The sequence below is a fragment of the Syzygium oleosum genome, unplaced genomic scaffold, assembly GCF_021117445.2.
Source record: "Syzygium oleosum isolate NSW1041296 unplaced genomic scaffold, Sole_v2.1 Sole_v2.25, whole genome shotgun sequence".
Taxonomy (NCBI): Eukaryota; Viridiplantae; Streptophyta; class Magnoliopsida; order Myrtales; family Myrtaceae; genus Syzygium; species Syzygium oleosum.
The window spans coordinates 2435528-2450756 of NW_026607509.1; the positions used below are offsets into that span (position 1 = coordinate 2435528).

General features: G+C 40.6%; 2 protein-coding genes across 6 annotated transcripts; one reads left to right on the top strand and one right to left on the bottom strand.

Annotated features, from left to right (window-relative positions):
* The first annotated feature begins 360 nt into the window (after positions 1–360).
* Positions 361–2654, top strand: LOC115671411 (pentatricopeptide repeat-containing protein At5g06540). Its single transcript, XM_030592967.2, has one exon. The coding sequence runs from the start codon at positions 473–475 to the stop codon at positions 2342–2344; it is 1872 nt and encodes a 623-aa protein (XP_030448827.1). The 5' UTR covers positions 361–472; the 3' UTR covers positions 2345–2654.
* Positions 2655–3483: 829 nt separating this feature from the next.
* Positions 3484–10497, bottom strand: LOC115671410 (uncharacterized). 5 transcript variants are annotated; one of them, XM_056303059.1, is made up of 15 exons: positions 10346–10497; positions 10066–10251; positions 9641–9714; positions 9422–9560; positions 9170–9258; positions 8920–9073; positions 8661–8848; positions 7801–8015; positions 7629–7727; positions 6843–6964; positions 6118–6219; positions 5226–5335; positions 5024–5111; positions 4612–4796; positions 3484–3952 (listed from the first exon to the last, which is right to left on the bottom strand). In XM_056303059.1, exons 2-15 carry the CDS (start codon positions 10189–10191, stop codon positions 3739–3741), a joined length of 1905 nt encoding a protein of 634 aa, XP_056159034.1. In that variant the 5' UTR covers positions 10192–10251; positions 10346–10497; the 3' UTR covers positions 3484–3738. The 5 variants fall into 5 exon arrangements, with proteins under 5 accessions (XP_056159034.1, XP_030448826.1, XP_056159036.1 ...); XM_030592966.2 differs by having other exon boundaries at positions 10066–10241; positions 10340–10497; XM_056303061.1 differs by lacking the exon at positions 9641–9714 and having other exon boundaries at positions 9422–9529; positions 10066–10241; positions 10340–10497.
* Between the last annotated feature and the right edge of the window lie 4732 nt (positions 10498–15229).

The window sequence follows — 15229 nt, forward strand, 5'->3', positions numbered from 1 at the left end:
TTAACCGCTTGAATATATCTGAATCCTGAATTTGCAATAGTTAAAGAGATCAGGTGACAGGAAGTCAAGTATCTGGTAATCTGATAATAAAGATTCAATGTGGATGATGAGAATGGATTTGCCATCATGTGAATTTGCATTTGAAGCTAAACGAGCCTGGAGCCCGAGAGACATTGAATTTCTTTTCTGGTGATATCGTCGTCGGCTTTTGCTAGGCGTGATCATTCGGCAGGCCAGGATCGAGTCGGGTCGACCACTGGTGGTTACAGGCCCGCCCGCTCACCAAACCAAGAAAATCAACTTCCTTGGCTTGTCTAGTGAGTGTTGCACTACCAGCAAGCTAACTGTTTTGTCTACCGGACACTTGACGACCTCCAAATTTGAGACTTTTCAGTACAGTTCAGTCTATATAAGCCATTCCATTTGAACTGTTTCGTCTTCTGAACGACCAAAACATGTTAGAACCTGACAGATGAACGGCTGCAGCAGCTCTATACTGAAGACCTTGAGGCTGAAGAATCCGAAGCTCTTGTTGCTTGAATCGTGCTCCAGCCTCTCCGATCTGAAGATCATCCATGGCCACATGATCAGGACCCATCTCGTCCTCGATGTTTTCGCGACGAGCCGTGTGATCGCTCTTTGCGTAGACACCACGTTATTCAAGAATGCTAGCTCGCTGGTTTATGCCCTCAAGGTGTTCTCTCAAGTGCCAAGCCCCAATCTTTTCATGTACAACGCGTTGATCCGAGGATGTTCGGATCGTGAAAACCCAGAAAGGTCGATCGATTTGTACATTGACCTGTGCCGGCTTGGCTTGGTCCCTGATAATCTGACCTTCACGTTCCTGATCAAATCTTGTACCAGATTGATCTCTCTTGTGTCGGGTTCTCAGTCCCATTGTCAGGCTCTAAAACGTGGGTTTGACGGAGAGGTTCACGTGCAAAATTCGTTGCTTCACATGTATTCATCGCTTGAGGATGTCGAAGCCGCCGGTCGAATCTTTCGTAGCATGAAGTGCTTAGATGTGGTTTCTTGGACGACCATGATATCGGGTTTATGCAAGTGCGGGGATGTGGTGTCTGCGCGTAGGCTGTTCGATAGAATGCCTGAACGAAACATGTTCACGTGGAGTGTCATGATAAATGGGTACACGAAGGCCGGTCGTTTCGAGGAAGCCGTCGAGCTGTTTGAGTCGCTTCAGCTGGAAGGTGTTAAGGCAAGCGAGACAGTCATGGTCAGCGTTGTATCTTCATGTGGTCATTTGGGAGCGTTGGAATTGGCCGAAAGAGCTTATAACTATTTGATCAGAAACAGCTTGAGCTTGAACATGACACTCGGAACAGCTGTTGTTGACATGTATGCCAGATGCGGAAGCATCGATAAAGCTACTCGTGTTTTTGAGGAACTTCAAGAAAGGGATGCTTTGACCTGGACGGCTCTAATCGCTGGATTCGCAATGCATGGCCATGTTCAGAAGGCACTTCATTACTTCTCGAAAATGCTCGATGCAGGGATTGTCCCTACAGACATTACGTTTACGGCAATATTATCCGCTTGCAGCCATGGGGGATTGGTGGGAAAGGGCTTTGAGATTTTCGACAATATGAAGAGAGTTCATGGAATTGAGCCGAGGTTGGAGCATTATGGATGTATGGTGGATCTTCTAGGCCGAGCAGGAAAGTTGAAAGAAGCTGAGAAGTTTGTTCTTGAAATGCCCGTGAAGCCAAATGCTCCAATATGGGGTGCACTTATCGGAGCTTGCCGGATTCACCGCAATGCCAAAATTGCTGAACGGATTGGAAAGACTTTGATCCGGCTGCTGCCGGAGCACAGTGGATACTATGTGCTACTTTCTAATATCTATGCAAAAGCAAACAATTGGGAAGGCGTAAATATAATGAGAGGGATGATGAAAGAGAAGGGAGTGAAGAAAGAACCCGGGTTTAGCGCGATCGAGATTGACGGGAAAATGCACAGATTTATGATGGGAGACAAATCACACCCAGATATACATAAGATCGAGAAGAAGTGGGAGGAGATTGTTATGAAGATAAGATTGGTAGGATATACTGGGAATACCGATGATGCACTGTTCGACATAGATGAAGAAGAAAAGGAGAGCGCGCTGCACAGGCATAGCGAAAAGCTTGCTATTGCCTATGGGATCATAAAAATTGGTGCTGAGGCACCGATTCGGATAGTGAAGAATCTACGAGTATGTGAAGATTGCCACAGGGCTACTAAATTGATCTCGAAAGTCTTCAATCGGGAACTTATCGTCAGGGACCGGAATCGATTCCATCATTTCAAAGACGGAGCTTGTTCGTGCCTTGATTTTTGGTGAAACAATGTGCGTGCGGGATGTGTATAAGAGCGATTGACCATCTTTCTTGCTCATGGCTTGGCCCCTGATGATCCTTGTCATAGCAAGATATTGGTAGACGAAGCAAAGCATCTCCTTGGACTCTGATTCGTGACAAACAGTCATTGTGTAGCCTGACGGAAGTAGACGAATTTAAATTCAAAGTTGCACTTTTTTTCTCGATTCATCTCTCTGAAATGACACTCAAGCAGCAGAAATTCGTTGCTGCCCATCCTCGACCGCTGAATATATGAAGCTCTCTTTGCTCTGGTACAACACAAAATTGGAAAACTTCGAACTTGCTTTAACACCAGCTTCTCTTCCTTTTGAAAATTAGGTATCTCACTTTTAATACTTAGGATCAATATTCATACAAGTGTACAGTCTTAACATGTCCGATACTAAATGTCATTATATTCATATTCTATATTTGGTATCATAACTATGTTGCGCGCATTTGACCACTTAAATCAGTACATTTAACTGGGAACACCATTTGTCACTTCCGATTTCCATTCCCATTCCAATTCTCTATGCAAAATGGCCTCCTGAGATGCAATCAGGATCCTGATGGCTGGTGGTTCTGTCCTGGGAAGAATTGACATTTGTGATGAGCCAGATGCAATGTGCCTTACTGTACTGCTAGCATGAGTGCTTCCCGGGAAACTATTAAGTTTATTTGCATAGCGAAGTGATTTTCCTAGATCAGGCAGCAAAGATTGGCTAAGCCGGTCTGGAAAAGTTTATTCTACAGCTAGAGCTTGTCAATGACTTCAACCACTTAGTTGAGTTGTCAAACTAGATTACTTCCCTTGCTTTCATGTCATCCATGCCCGCCTGAACAATTATTGCGGTGCACCTAACCGCTATAACCAAAAAGATGAAGAAGTAAAATGACGAGTCTTTCAAAATAACTTTTTCTCCAAAATACTTTAATGAGATGATAGAGTTGTCTCCCCCCAAACAATTCTCTCCAACTTATATAGACACCAATGGAGACGATAGAGTTGGAGCATGGCATCGGACTTTAAGTTTACTTTAAGGATAGTGACATGTCATTAGCAAACATCATGGATATCCAGACTTTGATCAATGCAAGCATAATCTCAAACTTTACTTGAAAAATTTATGCTTTGATTAAGACTTCATTATTCCGACCCAAAAAAAAAGCTAAGAATTCATTACATGAAATAGAGACTAAAGGTGACAACTTGATTGTTTCATGGCATTTGATTCTTTTACTAGGTCAGAGCTTAACTCATACAATGATGTACATCACTGCTGCACCATGCTTGACGTAAAACCGCAAAATTGAAGGATTAGAGCTGGAGAAAAAACAATATCCAGCATTGAGAAAATAAGATCCCCCGTAACTGTCAGGCAGGAGATACTGAAGCTGTGTAAGAACCGTTGCAGTACTTCAAACTTTTCAGTAGACCTAAACGCAAGTGAGGAGTAACGGTTGCTTCAGACATACCAAAAATATCAGTCTTCTCCAAGACTTCACTTGCCAGGGCTTCAGAATCAGACTTGCCAAAAATTGTTTCAAGAACAGCATTCAAGCCAATTGAGGCACTCTCTGTCACAAAGCTGAATGCAACCATGTCAAAATTAAAGCCGAGTATATGACATGTATTAATGATCCCCCAAACGTACACTCAGTCTAAAGATGCAGAACACGTGAGCTTAAATGCCTACGTACTTTCATTGCCTTCAAATATATAAAGAACTCAAAAGAGCGACGGTGCATAGACTCTACAGAGAACAGCAGTCAACTTCAACTTGAATTCACAGGAACATCTAAATTCTCTTAAAGATCTTTCCACTTAGGTTCATTTGTTTAACGGAAAATAAACGATTTGGAAAATATTTTCTTAAAAACGTTCGCTTATATCGCTTAAAATAATTAACCAATGAAAAAATATTTCCATTATCGCCAACAATATATATCTAAATATTTTAGTGGATGATGAAAATGTTTTTCATTCATTTATTTTTGTAAGTGATATAAGCAATCATTTGTAGAAAAATATTTTCCAAATTATTCATTTTCCGCAAAACAAACGGAGCCTTATATTGCAGATATATTAAGTTAACTCATATGTGATCAAACATGACTACGACAGATATTCCATAGTGGAATTAAACATGAAATTTTTCTACACACCTTGCCTCAAACGTGAGATACATGCGATCAGACATGAGATGCAAGTAATCAACTTCATCAGACATCAGAGTTTTCAACATACCTTGCCTCAAATCTGCCTTGAGACCCAAGAAGTGCACATATATTGCAGATAATCCATGGCGGTATATATGCATCTGTAATTTCAAGAGTATAGCGAAGGCCAGCTGTAGAGTCACCACCTGAGCTACTGTCTTCTTTTATTGAATCAGCAATATGATTTGCTGGTCTCATTTCCATGCATCTAACCTGAAAATAAGGTGGAATTGAGGACCTACGGGCTATAGCCATGAGATACATTAATGAAAACAGGCAACTATTTCTCGAGGTTAGATGACTGCAAAAAGATGGCAATCAAAATGTCTTCCAAATTTTGTCTCTTACTGATTTCAAATGAAACGTTTGACAATTAGTCCATATCACACAGCCAATGAGCTCAATCTTATAGGATGATCATAAAAGGTAAAAAGACACACCTCAGGAACAGACACAGCAGCATTTTGGAATGGAATAGGCGAATATAGTACCGGAATATCCACCCCAGTCAGAAATGTCAAGAAAGATCTGCCAAGAACTTTAAATTCAGGACCACTGACAAGAAACTTTAAGTATAGAAAGCAATTTATAGATGCCTTTCTGATAGATGAAGCATATCACAATATACAGGCCACTACTTACCTATAATTTAACAAAAGGTCATAGAGACCATGAACATCTTTATTTCCACTGAAAGCTAGCAAAGATTGTGGAGTATTATCAACGTCGGACAATGAACTGGGCCGTCGAGTCTGTGATTTTAGCATAAAAACAAAAGGTAGGTTAATGCCCTTTAAATGCATATATACTATTGCTCGTGCTAATGCCACTTTAGTAAAAGAGTTGGACTTGTCTTCTACAGTTACAATAAGAGAGAGGGTTTTGGCAGGTTGCATTACCAACAGTTTAAATGCAAGAACTAGATATGCTAATGTCAACGTGAAGAAATTGTATTCTTCCGCATTGTGACAGCTCAACTAAATGAAACCAACAATTAACGCTACATGAATTACCCCAGAAATCAGCTCCAAATGAGAGGCTCAGGAAAGAATTACTAAGATTCAACTGACCATGAACAGCTCTCAGCTCGATATGTTGTCAAACTGTTGAAGAATTATCCCACATCGATTGACAACGGGTTCTAAATGCTCTTTATATTCATGTGGTCTCTCTCCACCTAAAAGCTTAAGCTTTTGGGTTGGACTTTCTAACATGGTATCAGAGCCAATGCTATCCCTTTCGCGAATGTGCGTGGTAAAAATTCCATGTGAATGTGCGATGTCAAAATTTCACGTGCTGCTCGTAATCCGACTTGCACGTGAGTGGGGGTGTTGAAGAATTATCCCACATCGATTGACAACGGGTTCTAAATGCTCTTTATATTCATGTGGTCTCTCTCCACCTAAAAGCTTAAGCTTTTGGGTTGGACTTTCTAACACAAACAAAATATTCAAACTTTATTATGTCGACTTATATCTTTGCCCTACTGCTCTCGCCCACAATGAAAACAATCTACCAAAAGCACAAACCTTACCTGGCCTAAATTATGCTTCTCTATCTCTGAAAGCTCAACCAGATCTTCTGTAGCAAGTTGTTCCACCTTCGAATGGCATAGAGGCATAGAAAAACATATATCCTAATTAAATCAGACAAAACCGAATGGTCAGGCATTATTCCAGAAAAAAGGAAGTTCAAGAAAAGGGACTAATTTGGTCAATGTGACAACTGGAACTAATTGAGCCATATCCTTCGCAATGATAGCTTGACCAATATGATAGATAAGACCTCCAACAATAGAAATTCTTTCTTTTCTTTATCGGAAATAAAAGGTCATCAGACGTAAACTAAATCACAGCCAACAAGTACAGACCATGATCATGTCCAAATGGGCAATAAATGTAATCTTATACTGATCTCAGGATCACTTATACAACTTGGCTAATGAGCAACTTGCAATCGAGCCAGATATTTCGATAACAAGATATGTATGCGTCAGCAATATCTTTATTGAAATGCTAACAACAGGACAATGATGCCTCACGGGAATAAACTTCCGTTGTATAAAATAGGCTAAACAAAATAGTCTTGACAAATCCCATCTATGGTTCCTGCTGGCTGAGCAAGCCCTGAAGGTGATCCCAAACTAGAGATTCAATCAAGTGACAGTACTTAGGAAATTTTGACAGAACGGAATAAGCACTATTAACAACTAAAAGGTGCATGCAGCAACAGAAGCAAACACCAATTGCTGTGACTTACATGCTCTCTAAACAATGACCGCAGACCTCTTGTCGACCGGGACACATAAGCACTGCAAGTCCTTTTGCTTCTTCCAGAGTCACCATCAGCAGTAAACATTACCACAAATTGAGAAGTGCACACTAATTCCCATGAATAAAATAGCATATTAGGGCAACAAATCAACAGACAGGATGATTATATAATGACCAGAAAGAACTAATTGATATAGTTCTTGGTGAGAAATGGCCTTCTAACAAAGTCCTGTTATTCACATGGCATAATTACTGCTTTACCTATAGAATTGACTCTTTATTAAGTCATGAGAGATCCATTGTGTAAGATATTCAGCAGCATCGAGAGTCATGGATACTCTAGACGTTGCAGAAAGTTATAGGCACCGTAAGGGCTCAAATACCTCTTTCAATTTTTAAACATTTGAAATGTTATTATTAATACAAAACATGCTCTTCATGAGTACCAGCAAATTAATAAATACTAGCTTGTGTTTGTCATCACAAAGAGCTCTTTCAGATGTCATTGATTTGGCCTACGTTAAGCCTACAAATTTTCAGGTAATTAGCTGTATATCTTCCTAAACTCGAGATACTTACATATACAGAAGCCATTAGTCCAAGATTGAAACGAAAAAATCAGAAAGAAGCATGGAAAGTAGTTGCTTATTGCTTAACTAATAGCAGCACTACGTCATACACATTCGTGGAAATTGACTTCGACATATATTCCAACAGAAGAAAATGAGATAGTCCGAAAAGTATCTGAGCATCTCAAGGAGGAGAAAATTACCGTAAAATACGCTACATATGTTCTTCCGGAATAAGTAGTAAAGACTACGAAATGACTCTTCCCATGACAATTGTCGCTTCTTTAAGAAGTCCATCTCCACTAAACAAAAAGGAGAGCATTAGTGACAAGTTCAGGGGGACACCCTCCATATCTTATATCTCATTTGACAAACCTTTCTCTGCAGCTGGTGAGGTCAGCACTGACATAAGAGAAAGTGGAAGAGTGGACTGAGGATATATCCATGAATTCAAAGCCGTAGAGCAAAAGCCCATGGAGGCGATGTGGGTTCTTGAACAATGGCTAGTTCTTTGACCCTCAGAGCAAGCACAAAGAGATGTATGATTGGGAACACTATTGTAACTACCATTTGTAATTAACCTGTAAATCCTGGAAATAATGAAGGAAAAAAGTTAATCGGACAACAAGAAAGCATACACCAAACCTTGAGCAATAGAAAAGAACTACATGAGTAAAGGAACAAAGAAGTCGGTATAGTTTGAGCATGGTGTGTGAAAATTAATAACCCTGCCACAACTTGTGCTATTAATCAAAGTTGTCAATTTGCATGCAGATTGCAGAGTAGTGTGCCACCCATTTATATGTTTTAAGAAAGTAAATATTTTGATATTCTTAGATGAGGGCAGACATTTCCAATAAATAAAAAAATGATTCAGGAACCAATTGGCAAGTAGAAAACTCAGCTAAATTTCTCAAAACAAGTGATGCTCCCCATTTCATACGATATCTTCAGTGCAAGCAGCACCAGGTTTTGGTGTAAGTATAATTTTTTCCCATGTTTTTAATGCCGTTTAGAATTACATAAGATGTCATCATGCACAGGCAGTGGAAAAATCTTCAAACTCTAATACAAGATTTAAAATAATTTTCATAATGACCCTATTGAGTAAAGACCAAAATTGAAATATCTCCAGATTAGGAACAAAATGCCCCAGGAGTCTCCAAGCAATTGTAAGCCCTCACAACACTATTAACTGCAAAAGACATTAGCAGATTTGGGATCTGTACACACACCAATTTACTGAAGAAGATGCTGCAATCCGCATGACTGTCTTCAAAGTGAAATCTAGAGGAGCCTTTTGGCCAACTATGTTGTACTGAGAGCAGCCCGAGTAAGTCGAGGTAGAAGTAAAATTTTCAGAACAATCATCAAATAAATGAGAAGCTGGTTCTCGAGCAGCCAATCCTTTTAGAGCTTTATCCTACAAAGATAGTGGTGATATTACTGAAGGATATACCAACGGCTCAAGGGAAAACAGATGAGAGTAATTACCATATCGATATTAGCCAAGCCAGATAGTTTTTCGGAACTAGACGATATCTCGGCAACTGTACGGAATCTACTCTGGTTACACCTCTCAAGTGTTGACTGAGTTTGTACTCCATGATTTTCAGCAACTTTAGAAGAGAAAATAGAATCCTCGGAACTGCAGGGATACGAGGAACAAAACATATAAGAAGGTGCTGATTTCATCAATAATCATTAAGCAACATAGAGAGAGTATTGGGCATCTCATCAATACCATTGAAGATGTTGTTTGCTTCTTGTAGCCATGTTCGAAAGCACAGCAAGATTCTTCATTGCATGACTCTGCTCCACTGTACTGGTTTCCTGCTTAAGAGCACATAACCAAGGAAATAACTTTTTATCTTGCTAGCACGCCAACGATAGACAATAACTCCCCCCCGAAGCTCAAGCTCTCGAAATTAAAACAGATGAGTGACATAAAGCAGAATCTAGAACATCTATCAATTATACCGGAAAATGCCCTTACCTTCACATTCTCCTTCAGCGATGACATTTTAAACCTTGACTTTTTGGCAGGATATACTTCATTAACTCGCGTATCAATGTATCTTGGTAGTTTAAACACTTCTGGTTTCTTAAGACCATCATTTGTGCCGGCATTGTTACTGGAAGAAAAAAAAACTTCTCAATGACTAATCTCGTGCTTATAGAATGAAAACTCAAATACGATCAGTGAAACACTTACTTCAGAGAATCGAGTAAAGGGGCTGCAGATTCATCTACAAGCTCAACAACATTGACGCGTTTCAGTTGCTCTCCCTGTAAAGGACATTAATCCAGTCAAGCCACGTTAATTATTTATCACCGCTGTTAATTTTCTTTAGTTTTTTCGACAACCAAACTGAAGACTCGAGTAACAAAGCAAGAGTAACTGGAATCAGCGTGCCAACTTAAAAAGCTAGTGACTTTTGGAGCCTCAAAACAAAAGTCACATGCTCAAGCAGAGCGAGTCACATCTTAAGCTGTGCTGCGATCCACAGAAATACACCATCGAAAGCAAAGCGGCGCGCATCATCCAGAGAACCAGCTAAGCATCATCTCGTCCCCACAGCCACAAAAAAAAACAAACACTTTCACAAAACGAATCGCCACAAATCTCTAGATGATTACTCTCAGCTCCGACGGAGTCTTCCTTCTCAGCTTCGCGCCCATCTTCGAAGCTCCTCCTCCGCCGCCGCCGCCTCCGGGATGGAACTTATCCGGAGGAAACGAGCCCGGCCCAGCCACCGTCGCCATGCTCGCCCCGGCCGCTCCCACGGTCTCGGCCGCGCCACCAGCGAATCGCGCTGCAAGCACCTCGCATCAAAAATCCGGGAAAACGAGGGCAGGGACGAAGCGGAACAACAAGAACGGGAGCGAGAGGGAGAGAGCGAGAGCGCCATACCTTCACGAGAATCACCTCATTTCCGGGAAGACGACGACGACCGACGGCGAGCCCTAGCCCGATTCGATCGAGGGAACGGATCGCAGGTGCAGATGAAGAGAGAGAGAGAGAGAGAAGAGCAAGAGCCAAAAAGTGGAAGGAGGGGATTGAGAGAGCTGGAGCCTTGGAGGCTTTGGTTTTGAACACATTTCGATTTTCCCTCTATGCGGGACTTGACGGCGACGGCGACGGCGCCGCCTCGACTGCGCCAACGTTCGCTAACGGCGTCGGAGGGACAGCGGGCTGCTATGGGCCTTTAACGGGGCCCTGGGTCTTGGGCCCATTTTAAGGATCCAGTTTGTATGGGATCGTGTACATCTTTGGGATAATTACATAAATGGTCATTGAACTTTGGCCCAATGTGCAATTTCGTCCATGAACTACATTGAATATTTTCATATAGTACATGAGCTAAATTGAACATGTATCAAAAGTTCATAAATCCCATTGAAAAAATTAAAAATTATGGACAATATTGTACATTAGGCTAAAGTTCAAAGATCACGTTAAACAAAACAAAAGTTCGGGAACGACATTGTGCATTGGGGTCAAAATTCATGGACTATTTATGTTATTTTCTCTATATCTTATTAGTATGCGGTAATGAAATTCTCGAATTTGATAGTAGTGTGAGAATTTTTTCTCCTTGATCAATCACGGAAGGACGGAAACTCTATGCAGCTAGTTATGTGGCCTTATATATTGGTAAATGTATTTGCATGTGTTTATTTTTTATGTTATTAGCTTCTCATGTATTTTTTTTTGGGCAATAAGCCACTGAGTATGCTAAGTAAAATATTTGTCGAATTGAACATACAAAATGCAGCCAAAAAATTGGAACGAATTACATACGCACATCAGAAAAATTGAAGAGAAAGTTTGTTAAAAAAACCTAAATCTATTGTACTTTTGCTAATTCAGCCCTAAACTTTTTAATTTTCTCAATTGAGTCAATCCAACTAATTTTGGCTAAAAATCGCTGACATAAATGCATACCATCCTACGCCTCGACTAGCCACTAGCAAGACTTGACCTCACCTAGCGACGGCAAGGGGGTAAGGTCGACCTTGCTAGGGGCGGGCAAGGCTTGTCCTCACTAGTGGCTGATGGGGACGAGCTTTGCTTGAGGCTAGCAAGGTCGACATCGCCAGCCATCACCTATGGCCGATCATTGAGGCTCGGCGACAGGCTAGAGGAAGAAGGGAAGAAGAAAAAACGGAAAGAAAGAAAAGAAAAAGGGGAAAAAAAGACAAATTCAAAAAATTATTAAAAATTATCCATGTTAATGTCGGTCATGCCACGTAAGACGCCCGCGTCCACGTCAGCGATTTCTAGCCAAAATTGGCTAGATGGACTTAATTGGCAATATGTGAAAAGGTTTATGACTCAATTAACAAAATCAAAAAGTTAATGACTTTTTGGGCAATTTCCCTAAAATTGAAAAGCTCGAATACTATCAACTTTTTCGCAAATTAATTTGTTTTAGAGCATGTGCGTTTTTATATACCCAGGTTCATATTAAATAACTTTTCACTAAATCTTTATAATGGCCAAGTTAAAAACTCGAGACCATATACCCTATCCACTAAACTAATATTAATCGATCGAGTATAAGTCACGTGGACAGCCACATGGCAAAATCACAAAGGTATAGTTAAATGTCACGTGGGCAAAACATTTGTTAGCTCCGGCTTGAACTATATATAATAAAGAGAGACGACGCACTATTGAAACCGAGGAAGGAGTGAGAAGTGGGGCCGGTGTCATCGCTAGAGGCATCGCGGCAAGGCTGACATCGGCTTCATGGAGAGGGCGGCGGCACCTTGGCATGGCGGGGCGGACGGTGGTTGGAGTGAGGCTGCGGCTGATCTGAGACAGGTAGGGAGGCGAAGGTAGAGGAGAGAGGTCGAGAGAAACTTAGGATTTACATTTGAAGTTTTCAAACTGAGTGGGTGAGAGTCGCTTCGTGTAAAAACTTCAAAACATTTTAGGGATGGGAGGAGGAAAATCTTGTTCAATTTGGATACGAGGAGGATAACGCAACCTGTTAAATTATGACTCGAGCTTGAGCCAGTTCCGTAACGTGACTTGCTCGGATAAATTTCCATATTTGACCGTGAAGATATCTTTACTGTTGGAGATAATATTCAAGATTGCTCGCGAAAGGAAATCAGAGCATATTGGCACTACAGGACAAAAGATGAGCACATATATTCTACAAATTTATATGTTTCTTTTATGGGGTAGTTTGTGGGCCCAAGGGTAAAAGAAAAGAAGATCAGAGCATTCACATCGTGCGCTTGAAAATTTTGTTCTTTTGTCTTATCCAAGGGCATAAAGGTCATTGTGAGAGAAAACAACCAAAAAACAAGGGTTTGTTTTTCTCTTCTTTAACCTACATTGGCTGCGTGAACATATCAGGGAAAAGAACCGTGGGTTTTCTTTTAAGCCGTGAAGAGCCACACAGGAAGAAGTTGCGATCGCCGAAGAGAAATCGTACGAAGGACTTCTCCGAACACGGTGATTTGTACAGTAAGTTTATTTCGTCCAATTAAGTTATTTATTCATAAATACTTTTGGTTTGGACTTAAATTTAAATGTGGAAAATACTCAAGCGTGTGAGCGAATTATAACTCTGATTTTCTGATTATAGTGAATTATTTGTTGCAGGCTCTCCCCATAGATGTAAGTACCGATATTCGGATCGAATCATGCAAATCTCTGATGTCCTTTATCGTTCATCGTTTATTTCTCTGTAATTTTCACATTGACTTAATTTATAAGATCTTGTCGTTTTCGCGTTATATTTCAACACAATCCGCGCTTCAAACCGGAGAAAAATCTCTGATGCGACTTATTAGTCCCTTCATCAAGTGGTTCATCAAGTGGTTTTGTAGAACACGTGCTTTTTGAATTTTCTGCTAGATGGATTAATCAATGGAAAACTGGACAAGTATCTGCTCTGCAAGAGTTGCTGCGTTTGAAGGATTGACCTTTATTGCGAAATTTGTAATGCTCCGAATCGATCCTAGTACAATTCATTCTCCTTATGATGGACTATATCTCTACACAACAGATGATCCATGCTACTTTCATCTTATAAAACCTAAAATTAATGGAAAACGATGACTAACGTACGTTATGTATGAATCGATTCCTTCCTTCTGGACGATACAAGCACTTCAATACTGGATCAGAATTTTTTTATCAGAAATGACATGATTGGAACTTTCAGCTTTCGATAATGACACGATTAAAAACGAACCGAATGCATTCAAGTTCTCTTTTGAAATGAGTAACCTTCTCCTGGAATTCGAGTTTATAAGTGTCATGATCAATTATACAAACTAATACATATCTTTCGATATACATATCAGAATCTCATGCATGGATATATTGCAATCTCTCTCTCTCTCTCTCTCTCTCTCTCTCTCTCTCTCTCTCTCTCTCTTACATTGTATTGATCCCCACAGCATCATCATCATATGAAGAGGCAGAAAGAGAAGATGACTGGTTCCCGGTAAGTTGCTGAACCAGACCCATGAACTCATCAGGCTTCACATGAATCACTTTGGGCGATCTCAAGTACACAATCTTGGTAACCGGTTCTCTGCAACGACTCGCGGTTGTAGCCCGGGAAAAATCTTGCTCCTTGATCATCTTTGTGGAGCTTCCGTTCACAGCCATCGCTTCAGGCCTTGGACCCTGCAACAACAGTGGCCTGTTATCCACGACCCTTCTTGTTTGAGAACTCATCGTCTATATCTCTTCGTGTTGCGACTCGTGATGACGTGCCCTGAAATGATGGAGGGTTTCTTTTAGATATATCAGTGAGAATTCATGCTGCATGGATCTGCTTATATATATGTGCGTGAGGGAGAGGTTAAGGATAACTTGAAGAGACCGTGTCTCGTGGGAGTTTGGGAGGGGGTTAAGTCCCCATGCAAACGACTAAACTTGGTCCACGTCTTGAGGTTTTTGAAACGGTCCTTTCCTACTGTGCTTGAATAAATAAATGCCATTTTCAGCAATTTTCCAAGTTGGGTTCGTTCTAGAATTAGTAGTGATTCATTACTGAATGATGGCAAGTGGTGCCCGAAGCAGTTGAGCGACAAGACAAGGTCAAGAACTGGAATCATTCGAGCAGATGATGTCATATGGCGTACGAAGAAGTCAAACTGAAGTTCTGTGCAGCCGCCGCAAACGCTCTATCTCTGCGATGGATCGTGGAAAAAGAGAGCTTTGAACAATCTTCTCGAATGTTTCGTGCAAGAAATCTTCTTGCTAAAGAACAACGGGTTAAGTACAATGTTATCATTCTTCTGACATACTTTGTTTTGTGCAGTCAAGATCCGTGATCTATCTACTTTTTGCAAAACTCAACTCTTTTATCACCTACCATTTGAAACTTCATCAATTTGCTGAAACATCTTTGGCCCCTTGCTTACAAGGGTTAGCCACCCTAATCCAGTGGTGGCGAGGGTCAAGGGCCATTGGCTAGCCATCACTCTCAAGGGCAATTTATCAAGGTCAGTTGCTCGGGTCGGGGCTATCTCACAAGTCAAAAGTCCAGAGCTAATCGTCTTTCATGGATCTTTAGGTAGTTGGAGTTCTATGTACCGTGCCATCAGATTATAAAAGAAAAGGAATAAGTGCATTGAAAGTTCTAAAACTTTTCACGAAAATACAATTGAGTCTTAAAACTTTCATAATGTGCAATTAAGTCCTAAAACTTATTATGAAAGTGCAATTGAGTCCTAAAATTTTCAAAAAATACAAACAAGTCCTAAAACTTGTCAAATTAGTTCAATCAAGTCCTTCCATTGATTACACTTTTTGAAAATTTTAGGA